Below are 13,482 nucleotides of genomic sequence, written 5' to 3'. Positions count from 1 at the left end.
ATATATATATATATATATAATATATATATACATATATTCAGGTGACCTCTTTAGTACTGTGGCAGGTATTTATTACTCAATGATATTCTCATAATAGTTTCATAGTAATGTGATTTGATTACTTGCAGTGATGTTTCTCATGTATAAATGCATTATGTTGTTCTCTATTAGATATTTATTACAATGAGTATGAGATAATGAAGATGCCATTTGAATATATATTATTTCTTGCAGGAGCCCAAGTTGACCAATCAGTATTTGAGGAACTTATAAAAGAGAGGCTTCCTGAGCTGGCTGAACATATCACTGATTTATCCACGCTGGCTTCCATATCCTTGTCTTGGTTTCTAACTCTTTTTATTAGCATCATGCCCCTCCAGAGCGCTGTGAATGTTGTGGACTGTTTCTTCTATGATGGCATCAAAGCCATATTTCAAATTGGTCTGGCAGTACTTGATGCCACAGCAGTGGAGCTGTGTAACAGCAGAGATGATGGGCAAGCTCTCATGATTCTGAGCAGGTATTTATTTTTTGAAAGCGCTTTGACTAACGTATGTAAACAAATGTGTGAAAAAAAAATACATTTGTGATGAGCGGCCGAAGAAGGGTAATGTAAGAAAATGATTAAATTAATTTACAATGATGAATGAATGTCCAGTTAATTTAATGCTTTCATTCTGTATAGCACTAGTCAAACATTTACACTCACATTAAATATCACCGTGACAATGCTGCATTACATGTGGAGATTGCAGACAGACAGGCTTTCTGCTTGAGAACTTGACTCCCTGCAGCTGGAAAAAAAAAATTCTATTAAGCAAATCTGACTCCCTGTTATCTAGTCTGTTTGTTAGCCTAGAAGTTTTATGACATCAGACTAAGGTAAACCTTCCTGCAAAGGCCTCCTCCTCCTTGTAGTGCTGTGACCGGAAGTAAAAGACCCTGCACAAATGTGTAAAAAATAAATTAAAGGTAAAATCCATGTAAATAGATGAATAATAACTATTTCAGTGCTCTCTAATAAGTATAAGAAAAACTGCTTAGTGCTTTTTTTTAATACAACAATGAAACTGACGGTTTAAAAACTCTTTTAAAGTCATGATAATTTAGCAGATGTTGGCCTGATATGTGTTTGTTTAAATGGATTGTACTTCTACTATATCTGTACATTCAGTTGTCAGCAGATCCCTTTATGAGGATCTGTATAAGGAACCTCAGCTGCATTCACTATTCTGCAAAGTTTTTTGTGTCATCTGCAGTGTTTGCTTGTTCTCCAGCAGACCCCTTGAGACATTTCTACAAAACCATATGTTTAATCTGTAAATCCATACTCTAGAGTTAGAGATTGGGCTAGTATTTTTTTATATATTATTATTGTCTTTTTTTTTTTTGTTGATGATATGACATTTCTTTCCTAAGATATGGTGAGCCTACGGAATCATCAATTACTAGTGAGAATATCACTCCTGGCCAGCAGGAGGAGGCAAAGAGCACTACAGCAAAGCTGCTATATATGTCACTTCCCTTACCCATAATTCCTAGTCATTCTCTTTGCCTGCAGTGCAAGGAGGAAGTGAAGTTTTGGTGTCTGATCTACAATCAAGATTTTTTTATTTTAAAAGCAGAGTAGGTTTGCTCTCATCTTTCTAAAGGGTCTAGCCTTAGCCCATGTCAGTCTCTTCAGTAGGGCAGTGGTGGCTTTTAAGCAATTGGGAACTTGTGGGGTACAATCCTCACTGCGTTTTCACGAAACATTTTGCTGCCCTATTTCGATAGCCTGCATACGTTTACTCAGTCTTTCTGTATTTCCACAGGTTCATGTGACTGATGGCATCCTCTCAAACCAGATGAGCTGTCCTACTGCCGGACAGATAAATATTAAGGTAAGTGCCAGTTTTATTTTTCTATGTAAGCAGGGAAAAATTTGGCACTTATTCAGCTGAAACTCTGCAGGGGGATGTTTTTAATTATTCCTGTCAGGGTGCAGGTTTTTATGGCAGTTTTTGAAGGCACTGTTAGTGTGAGGAGTTATTTATTTTATTAATGGCTCAGTGAGGATCCGTTTTTATTAACGGATTATGTACTTTTATTGGGGGTTTTATTCTTGTTTTTAAGCCTGTTTTCAAGAAAGTTGTTTAAAAAAAAAAAAATGTCAGCTGTAGGACCGCCCCTTTTAGGGAGGTTCTGTTTCTTTGATGTCAGAGTTATTTTGGCGCTTTTCTTCTTTTCCTGTAGAGTGAGGTGCGCATATTTTTAGATGGCTCTGCTGTTTAGAAGGCTTCTTGCTGTTTTTGCTTCTCTGGAATCTGGATTGTAAACTGAATCTTTTTTTCCTCTGTTTGCTGCGGGTTGCAGGACAGGTAGGGAACCTCAGTAATTCTGCTGAGGTGTAGAGTGTTGCCTGTGGTATGTTTTCTTGATTTGGTAAATTTAAAGGAACATATATTTAACCCCTTGAGTGAGTACTAATGACGGCTCTGAGCCGTCACAGAATTTCCCACTCTGGTGCTAATGACGTCTCAGAGCCGTCACTAGCACTCTCCCAACTTGAGGGAGATCTAAGGGCTCCCACCCACTCCTACCCCGGTGATCGGTGCTGCATAATGAAAGGCATCGCCGGGGCTTCCGTTTTGCGTGGTGACGTCACACGCAATAAACGTGATGACGTAACCTCGCAACTTTATTTAACATTAACAATGTTAAATATAGTGGCAGGGTGCATGCTGCTTAGAAGCCTGTATCTCAGTCTAAGCAGCTACAGACCCCCAAGACCCACCATTGGAAAGGTAATCACCTAACCTTTCCAACGGTGTAAGTCTTGGGGATCTGAAATAAATTTTAAAAAAAGTACAAAAATAATATTTTTAAAAATATTAATAATAAAACCCTTTAAGAAAACCTTAGCACCCAGGTGGGAAAGTGCTTAGCACTCAAAGGGTTAAGAACGTTTTTTTGTTCTGTATTATATCCTTTGTTAAAAATAAATAAAAATGTGCTTCTTTTTTTGTATTATGGATCAAGAGGCTGTGCAGGATGTTACCTATAGCTTATGTTTTGATGCCCAGGTGAAACCCCCAGTACCTTTTTGTTCTTCATGTATTGAAAGAACTTTAGCTTATAGAAATATAAAAATATACTTTTTGACCCTGAACCATCATTAGCTAAGGCGGATGCTGTTCAGGAGCCTCCTGTTTCAGATGTGCCGCAGCTGTCTCCTCAAGCGTCCCAATCCTATTCATCTGCACATGCAGTGCCCTGCGTTTCCTCTCATGCTCCATCTGGGGTTACTTTGCAAGATATTGCTCCCCAGGTATCCTCTGCGGTATCTGAGATGCTGTCTGCTTCTCCCATGCTGCAGGGAAAACGCAAAAGGAAATTTAAAGAAACAGTAAGTAAGGTTTCTGATCCTGAAGTGGCTAATCAAAGTATTTCCTCTCAGAAGTCTGAGGATGATGATTCTTCGGGTGCATCTGAGGGTGAAATCTCGGATTCAGGCAGTATAATTCCTTCTACTGATGCTGAAGTTGTGTCCTTCAGATTTAAGCTGGAACACCTCTGCTTGTTACTTAAGGAGGTTTTGGCTACCTTGGATGACTCCGATACTATGGTTGTTAACCCTAAGAAGTCTAGTAAAGTAAGCTGAACAAGTATTTTGATGTTCCCTCTGCGGTGGAGGTATTTCCTGTTCCAGACCGTGCTTCTGAGATTATTGCACGGGAGTGGGAGAGACCTGGTATTCCTTTTTCTCTATCTCCTATTAGCCTTAGCCCGGTTTATCAGATTCCAGTTGGACAACATAACTTCGGTGGCGTAAATCAACCACCAGGGGGGAACTCAGAGTTCCTTGGCCATGACAGAGGTGGCCCGAATAATCCAGTGGAGTCTCACAGCTGTTGTCTTTCTGCGATCCACATCCCAGGAGTGGACAATTGGGAGGCGTTTTTTCTGAGCCGACAGAGCTTTCATCCGAGGGAGTGGGAACTCCATACAGAAGTATTTTCCAGTTTAATCCTCAATTGGGGCAGCCAGAACTGGATCTCATGGCTTCTCGGCAGAATGCCAAGCTTCTGAGGTACGGCTCAAGGTCAAGGAATCCACAGGCTTTCTTTATAGATGCTTTGGCAGGCCCTTGGAATTTCAGTCTAGCATACATATTTCCTCCGTTCGCTCTCCTGCCAAGAGTCATTGTTCGGATCAAGCAGGAGAGGGAGTCGGTGATTTTCATAGCACCCGCGTGGCCTTGTTGCCTGATCTGCATATAAGATACGGCGTAAATATCTGTTTTGGTGTGAATCCAGAGGCTACTCTTGGAGTACAATCAGGATTCCCAGGATTTTGTCTTTTCTCCAGGAGGGTCTGGAGAAGGGTTTGTGAGCTAGTACTCTGAAATGTCCTGAGAGAATAACTGCTCATTCCACGAGGGCTGTTTCTTCTTCCTGGGCATTTAAAAATGAAGCTTCTGTGGAATAGATTTGCAAGGCTCCAACTTGGTCCTCTTTGCATACTTTTTCAAAGTTTTATAAATTTGATACTTTTGCCTCGGCTGAGAGAGAAATTTATCAGGTAAGCATAAATTATGTTTTTTAGTCTGTCTTTTACTATTTCGTTTTTTATTTATATATAATGTCCGTGTTGTCCACAGAAAATGTTCCCAGTCGGTTGACATTATTATATCATTTTCACCTATCCAAAGCACAACTTAATTGCATAATTTAACATGACTGTATTTAATGATAATTTGTGCAATAAAAATATGAATTAACATATTTAATATTAGCTAATTTTAGAGTAATATTGGCTAACATTTTAAGCGACTGGTCCGTAAAATCAGCCGGGTGGTGCACCTGCTAATAAGATCCTGGAAAGAACACTCAATGTAATTAAAATAATGTTCTCCTGTCTTAGTGGAAGGGATGTGGATCCTTCTTAAGAATCCAAATGCGGAAGTAAGCAGCGGCTCGTGCCCTTCGGATAACCGTATTGATTCATGTAAAAGATCCCCACTCTAAGATCTGTGCAAATCCAGATCTTAGAGTGAGGATCTTTTACAAGAATCAATCCGGTTACAAAAATAAAGGGAACAAGCAGCTATAACTTTCTACCCCTTAATCTTTTGGTTCTGACTTCATTTATTTGGTCTAGTGTTTTATTCTCTATTCAGTGAATATTTTAATCTCATTGTAGTCATACCCTTTTTAAATGCTTCTGTAGAGATTTCAATATTTATCCCTACAGGGATAGTTGTCAGAATACTGACAAAGATTCAAGGATGATGGTGTAACTCACTAAAAGGTTTTATTTGGCCCTTCTGTTTTGTCATACACAGTACCATGTGTGTTTGATTCAGCATGGTGTCTTTAAAACAGCTGTGTTCCTTTTCAAACAGCTAGTGTGTGCTGAAGAAAAGAGTGAAAATAGGGAGGAGATCCTGTTTGTTTGTTTTACAGTAACACAGTGCAATAAATGTCTCCATTAGTATCACAGCTGGAATATTCTCTCTCCCTTTTTGGTTGTAGAGTTAAGCAAAAAAAGCTTGGACACCAAAATTATATGAATAATTAAAAGTTTGAAACATATATTCATTTAATAAAAGTGTGCAAAAAATGTGTTACTATGTCACCAATCTGTTACAATACACAAAACAATAAACAACAACATTTATATAAAAAAATTGATATATTCCTTGTGTTTAATTTCTTTCCACCTGGAAACGTTGTATCCATGAGTATTGACCTCAGGAAAAGAAAATAAACATAGCGTGAATCTGTTAAAAATTTCTAGAAAAATAGTTCTATCTTTACTGACATCTTTCAGAGCTATTACTGAGCTCTCAGGTATAATAAGCGTTTTGACTCAAGCTTTCCTTTCCAAGGAGGCAACAAGGCAAGGAACGTGTACTTTTTAGCACTTTTGTTAAGAGTTTTATGTTCCGGCGTTAGCCCATAAAACTCTTAACTACTGACTTTTAAATGCGGTAGAAGTCTTGACAGGAGAGGGTCTACCGCTCACTTCTTCCAAGACTTGTAAATACCAGCGTTAGGCAAATCCCATTAAAAAGATAGGATACTCAATTGACGTAAGGGGATTTGCTGTAGCCTCGAGTCGCTGAAGAAAAGTGAGCGGTGAGCCTCTACCTGTCAGACTCGTAATACCAGTGTTAGGAAAAAAGCAGCGTTGGGACCTCTCAACGCTGCTTTTTAAGGCTAACGCCAAACTCGTAATCTAGGCAATAGATTTTTACCCACCCTGGTTTTATCTTAGACTAACACTGTAATTCCTGTCCCAAAAGAAAGAAACTAGCCAGACACTAACCCCTAAAATGCATGCATCTTAAAGGGACATTAAACACTAACTAACATTGTATAAGCACAGTATTGAGGTTATTCCCCACCACCTCCCTTTAGTCATGGGTGCTGAAATGTTGAAATCTATCTTTCACAACATTACAGTGCTGATGTGCTTGCATCCTACAGATACCCGCAGTCCAAAGGGACAATATACTGTAATATTTTCTCCCTTTAAATGTGTTCCCAATTATCTATTTTCCTACTGGAGTGTATTAACTTGTTTACAAATAGTTCCTTCACCTTTATTTCCCTCATTTGAAATAGCAGTTTTTGCCTATTGTATTATTGTATCCACAACCACAATGAACATTTCTGAGGTTAAAGGGACGCTCAATCAAAATTAAACTTTCATTATTCAGATAGAGCATGCCATTTTAAACAACTTTCCAATTTACTTCCATTAACTAAATGTGCACAGTCTCTATATATTTAAACTTTTTCAGTCACCAGCTCCTACTGAGCATGTGCAAGAATAAGTGTGTATGCATTTGTGAATGGCTTTCACATGGTACGTGTAGGAATTTGTGATTGGCTGATGGCTGTCACATGTTACAGGGGGAGTGGAAAAAGACATAACTTTTAAAATTGCCAGAAAAAAAATCTACTACTCATTTGAAGTTCAGACTAAGTGCTATTGCATTGTCTTGTTATCTTGCATTTGTTGATTATGCAAATCTACTGTGTTGACTGGTCCTTTAATTTCTCCAACATAGGTGTGTCCGGTCCACGGCGTCATCCTTACTTGTGGGATATTCTCTTCCCCAACAGGAAATGGCAAAGAGCCCAGCAAAGCTGGTCACATGATCCCTCCTAGGCTCCGCCTACCCCAGTCATTCTCTTTGCCGTTGTACAGGCAACATCTCCACGGAGATGGCTTAGAGTTTTTTAGTGTTTAACTGTAGTTTTTATTATTCAATCAAGAGTTTATTTTAAAATAGTGCTGGTATGTACTATTTACTCAGAAACAGAAAAGAGATGAAGATTTCTGTTTGTATGAGGAAAATGATTTTAGCAACCGTTACTAAAATCCATGGCTGTTCCACACAGGACTGTTGAGAGGAATTAACTTCAGTTGGGGGAACAGTGAGCAGTCTCTTGCTGCTTGAGGTATGACACATTCTAACAAGACGATGTAATGCTGGAAGCTGTCATTTTCCCTATGGGATCCGGTAAGCCATGTTTATTAAGATAGTAAATAAGGGCTTCACAAGGGCTTATTAAGACTGTAGACTTTTTCTGGGCTAAATCGATTCATTATTAACACATATTTAGCCTTGAGGAATCATTTAATCTGGGTATTTTGATAAGATTATATCGGCAGGCACTTTTTTAGACACCTTATTCTTTAGGGGCTTTCCCAAATCATAGACAGAGCCTCATTTTCGCGCCGGTGTTGCGCACTTGTTTTTGAGAGGCATGACATGCAGTCGCATGTGTGAGGAGCTCTGATACATAGAAAAGACTTTCTGAAGGCGTCATTTGGTATCGTATTCCCCTTTGGGCTTGGTTGGGTCTCAGCAAAGCAGATACCAGGGACTGTAAAGGGGTTAAAGTTAAAAACGGCTCCGGTTCCGTTATTTTAAGGGTTAAAGCTTCCAAATTTGGTGTGCAATACTTTTAAGGCTTTAAGACACTGTGGTGAAATTTTGGTGAATTTTGAACAATTCCTTCATATTTTTTCGCAATTGCAGTAATAAAGTGTGTTCAGTTTAAAATTTAAAGTGACAGTAACGGTTTTATTTTAAAACGTTTTTTTGTACTTTGTTATCAAGTTTATGCCTGTTTAACATGTCTGAACTACCAGATAGACTGTGTTCTGAATGTGGGGAAGCCAGAGTTCCTTCTCATTTAAATAAATGTGATTTATGTGACAATGACAATGATGCCCAAGATGATTCCTCAAGTGAGGGGAGTAAGCATGGTACTGCATCATTCCCTCCTTCGTCTACACGAGTCTTGCCCACTCAGGAGGCCCCTAGTACATCTAGCGCGCCAATACTCCTTACTATGCAACAATTAACGGCTGTAATGGATAATTCTGTCAAAAACATTTTAGCCAAAATGCACACTTATCAGCGTAAGCGCGACTGCTCTGTTTTAGATACTGAAGAGCATGACGACGCTGATAATAATGGTTCTGAAGGGCCCCTAAACCAGTCTGATGGGGCCAGGGAGGTTTTGTCTGAGGGAGAAATTACAGATTCAGGGAACATTTCTCAACAAGCTGAACCTGATGTGATTACGTTTAAATTTAAGTTGGAACATCTCCGCGCTCTGCTTAAGGAGGTATTATCCACTCTGGATGATTGTGACAATTTGGTCATCCCAGAGAAGCTATGTAAAATGGACAAGTTCCTAGAGGTCCCGGGGCTCCCAGAAGCTTTTCCTATACCCAAGCGGGTGGCGGACATTGTAAATAAAGAATGGGAAAGGCCCGGTATTCCTTTCGTCCCTCCCCCCATATTTAAAAAATTGTTTCCTATGGTCGACCCCAGAAAGGACTTATGGCAGACAGTCCCCAAGGTCGAGGGAGCGGTTTCCACTTTAAACAAACGCACCACTATACCTATAGAAGATAGTTGTGCTTTCAAAGATCCTATGGATAAAAAATTAGAAGGTTTACTTAAAAAGATGTTTGTTCAGCAGGGTTACCTTCTACAACCAATTTCATGCATTGTCCCTGTCGCTACAGCCGCATGTTTCTGGTTCGATGAGCTGGTAAAGGCGGTCGATAGTGATTCTCCTCCTTATGAGGAGATTATGGACAGAATCAATGCTCTCAAATTGGCTAATTCTTTCACCCTAGACGCCACTTTGCAATTGGCTAGGTTAGCGGCTAAGAATTCTGGGTTTGCTATTGTGGCGCGCAGAGCGCTTTGGTTGAAATCTTGGTCAGCTGATGCGTCTTCCAAGAACAAGCTACTTAACATTCCTTTCAAGGGGAAAACGCTGTTTGGCCCTGACTTGAAAGAGATTATCTCTGATATCACTGGGGGTAAGGGCCATGCCCTTCCTCAGGATCGGCCTTTCAAGGCCAAAAATAAACCTAATTTTCGTCCCTTTCGTAGAAACGGACCAGCCCAAAGTGCTACGTCCTCTAAGCAAGAGGGTAATACTTCTCAAGCCAAGCAAGCTTGGAGACCAATGCAAGGCTGGAACAAGGGAAAGCAGGCCAAGAAACCTGCCACTGCTACCAAGACAGAATGAAATGTTGGCCCCCGATCCGGGACCGGATCTGGTGGGGGGCAGACTCTCTCTCTTCGCTCAGGCTTGGGCAAGAGATGTTCTGGATCCTTGGACACTAGAAATAGTCTCCCAAGGTTATCTTCTGGAATTCAAGGGGCTTCCCCCAAGGGGGAGGTTCCACAGGTCTCAGTTGTCTTCAGACCACATAAAAAGACAGGCATTCTTACATTGTGTAGAAGACCTGTTAACAATGGGAGTGATTCATCCTGTTCCATTAGGAGAACAAGGGATGGGGTTCTACTCCAATCTGTTCATAGTTCCCAAAAAAGAGGGAACGTTCAGACCAATCTTAGATCTCAAGATCTTAAACAAGTTTCTCAAGGTTCCATCGTTCTAGATGGAAACCATTCGAACAATTCTTCCTTCCATCCAGGAAGGTCAATTCATGACCACGGTGGATTTAAAGGATGCGTATCTACATATTCCTAGCCACAAGGAACATCATCGGTTCCTAAGGTTCGCATTCCTGGACAAGCATTACCAGTTCGTGGCGCTTCCTTTCGGATTAGCCACTGCTCCAAGGATTTTCACAAAGGTACTAGGGTCCCTTCTAGCTGTGCTAAGACCAAGGGGCATTGCTGTAGTACCTTACTTGGACGACATTCTGATTCAAGCGTCGTCCCTTCCTCAAGCAAAGGCTCACACGGACATCGTCCTGGCCTTTCTCAGATCTCACGGATGGAAAGTGAACGTGGAAAAGAGTTCTCTATCTCCATCGACAAGGGTTCCCTTCTTGGGAACAATAATAGACTCCTTAGAAATGAGGATTTTTCTGACAGAGGCCAGAAAAACAAGACTTCTAGACTCTTGTCGGATACTTCATTCCGTTCCTCTTCCTTCCATAGCGCAGTGCATGGAAGTGATAGGTTTGATGGTAGCGGCTATGGACATAGTTCCTTTTGCGCGCATTCATCTAAGACCATTACAACTGTGCATGCTCAGTCAGTGGAATGGGGACTATACAGACTTGTCTCCGAGGATACAAGTAAATCAGAGGACCAGAGACTCACCCCGTTGGTGGCTGTCCCTGGACAACCTGTCACAAGGGATGACCTTCCGCAGACCAGAGTGGGTCATTGTCACGACCGACGCCAGTCTGATGGGCTGGGGCGCGGTCTGGGGATCCCTGAAAGCTCAGGGTCTTTGGTCTCGGGAAGAATCTCTTCTACCGATAAATATTCTGGAACTGAGAGCGATATTCAATGCTCTCAAGGCTTGGCCTCAGCTAGCGAGGGCCAAGTTCATACGGTTTCAATCAGACAACATGACAACTGTTGCGTACATCAACCATCAGGGGGGAACAAGGAGTTCCCTGGCGATGGAAGAAGTGACCAAAATCATTCAATGGGCGGAGTCTCACTCCTGCCACCTGTCTGCAATCCACATCCCAGGAGTGGAAAATTGGGAAGCGGATTTTCTGAGTCGTCAGACATTGCATCCGGGGGAGTGGGAACTCCATCCGGAAATCTTTGTCCAAATCACTCAACTGTGGGGCATTCCAGACATGGATCTGATGGCCTCTCGTCAGAACTTCAAAGTTCCTTGCTACGGGTCCAGATCCAGGGATCCCAAGGCGGCTCTAGTGGATGCACTAGTAGCACCTTGGACCTTCAAACTAGCTTATGTATTCCCGCCGTTTCCTCTCATCCCCAGGCTGGTAGCCAGGATCAATCAGGAGAGGGCGTCGGTGATCTTGATAGCTCCTGCGTGGCCACGCAGGACTTGGTATGCAGATCTGGTGAATATGTCATCGGCTCCACCATGGAAGCTACCTTTGAGACGAGACCTTCTTGTTCAAGGTCTGTTCGAACATCCGAATCTGGTCTCACTCCAGCTGACTGCTTGGAGATTGAACGCTTGATCTTATCGAAGCGAGGGTTCTCAGATTCTGTTATCGATACTCTTGTTCAGGCCAGAAAGCCTGTAACTAGAAAGATTTACCACAAAATTTGGAAAAAATATATCTGTTGGTGTGAATCTAAAGGATTCCCTTGGGACAAGGTTAAGATTCCTAAGATTCTATCCTTCCTTCAAGAAGGATTGGAAAAAGGATTATCTGCAAGTTCCCTGAAGGGACAGATTTCTGCCTTGTCTGTGTTACTTCACAAAAAGCTGGCAGCTGTGCCAGATGTTCAAGCCTTTGTTCAGGCTCTGGTTAGAATCAAGCCTGTTTACAAACCTTTGACTCCTCCTTGGAGTCTCAACTTAGTTCTTTCAGTTCTTCAGGGGGTTCCGTTTGAACCCTTACATTCCGTTGATATTAAGTTATTATCTTGGAAAGTTTTGTTTTTGGTTGCAATTTCTTCTGCTAGAAGAGTTTCAGAATTATCTGCTCTGCAGTGTTCTCCTCCTTATCTGGTGTTCCATGCAGATAAGGTGGTTTTACGTACTAAACCTGGTTTTCTTCCAAAAGTTGTTTCTAACAAAAACATTAACCAGGAGATTATCGTACCTTCTCTGTGCCCGAAACCAGTTTCAAAGAAGGAACGTTTGTTGCACAATTTGGATGTTGTTCGCGCTCTAAAATTCTATTTAGACGCTACAAAGGATTTTAGACAAACATCTTCCTTGTTTGTTGTTTATTCCGGTAAAAGGAGAGGTCAAAAAGCAACTTCTACCTCTCTCTCTTTTTGGATTAAAAGCATCATCAGATTGGCTTACGAAACTGCCGGACGGCAGCCTCCCGAAAGAATCACAGCTCATTCCACTAGGGCTGTGGCTTCCACATGGGCCTTCAAGAACGAGGCTTCTGTTGATCAGATATGTAGGGCAGCGACTTGGTCTTCACTGCACACTTTTACCAAATTTTACAAGTTTGATACTTTTGCTTCTTCTGAGGCTATTTTTGGGAGAAAGGTTTTGCAAGCCGTGGTGCCTTCCATCTAGGTGACCTGATTTGCTCCCTCCCATCATCCGTGTCCTAAAGCTTTGGTATTGGTTCCCACAAGTAAGGATGACGCCGTGGACCGGACACACCTATGTTGGAGAAAACAGAATTTATGTTTACCTGATAAATTACTTTCTCCACCGGTGTGTCGGGCCCACGGCCCGCCCTGGTTTTTTAATCAGGTCTGATAATTTATTTTCTTTAACTACAGTCACCACGGTATCATATGGTTTCTCCTATGCAAATATTCCTCCTTAACGTCGGTCGAATGACTGGGGTAGGCGGAGCCTAGGAGGGATCATGTGACCAGCTTTGCTGGGCTCTTTGCCATTTCCTGTTGGGGAAGAGAATATCCCACAAGTAAGGATGACGCCGTGGACCGGACACACCGTTGGAGAAAGTAATTTATCAGGTAAACATAAATTCTGTTTTCTGGTTGCAAAAAAAACAAACAAACATGTAAACAAGGTTTTAATAATGCTCCCAGTGTGGGCTGTGATAGAAAGGTACTAAAAAAAAATTTCCCAGTGTCCTCTCTAAGTACTGGCCTTTGAGTAAATAGTAATAAAGAAGCAGGGCCCGGACTGCGAATAAAAAGCAGCCCTGGAAAATTTGGAGACCAGCCCTATTTTCCGTTGAGTCAGTAGAATGCGCACGCCACATTTTTCTCAAAGTGAATTACTGGGATATTCCTTCCCTCAATATTTTCTTTTAAAGTGGCAGATTGTTGTTTTATGCACAATACCCAATTGCATTCACCCTTTAAATTGTAGCTTTCCAGCCCCAGCTGCTACAGCCCACCGGGAAATCTCCTGTTATTCTCGTAGGCCAATCCAGCCTTGGACAGAAGATAAGAAAATTAGATAACATAATGAGGTATTCTCTCCCTATAAGATCAAACTACTGTATTGGGCTGTAGTTTCAGTTAGCTGAAGCTGTTTTTTACATACAAGAATATACGTAAATTAACAATTCCCCATATATTTTAAACTCTGCAGCTGG

The 13,482-nt window shown here is 41.4% G+C and overlaps 1 protein-coding gene across 4 annotated transcripts in view; it reads left to right on the top strand.

Moving 5' to 3' along the window:
• Positions 1-13,482, top strand: part of TBC1D8 (TBC1 domain family member 8) — a 554,164-nt gene that overhangs the window by 451,677 nt on the left and 89,005 nt on the right. For all 4 annotated transcript variants that reach the window (XM_053707644.1, XM_053707646.1, XM_053707643.1 and 1 more), the window contains one exon: positions 235-520. In XM_053707644.1, coding sequence (XP_053563619.1) covers positions 235-520 — 286 coding nt within the window. The remainder of the gene's footprint in view (positions 1-234; positions 521-13,482) is intronic.

The sequence above is a fragment of the Bombina bombina genome, chromosome 3 (assembly GCF_027579735.1).
Source record: "Bombina bombina isolate aBomBom1 chromosome 3, aBomBom1.pri, whole genome shotgun sequence".
NCBI classification, from domain to species: domain Eukaryota; kingdom Metazoa; phylum Chordata; class Amphibia; order Anura; family Bombinatoridae; genus Bombina; species Bombina bombina.
This window is presented reverse-complemented; position numbering and strand designations above follow the sequence as displayed.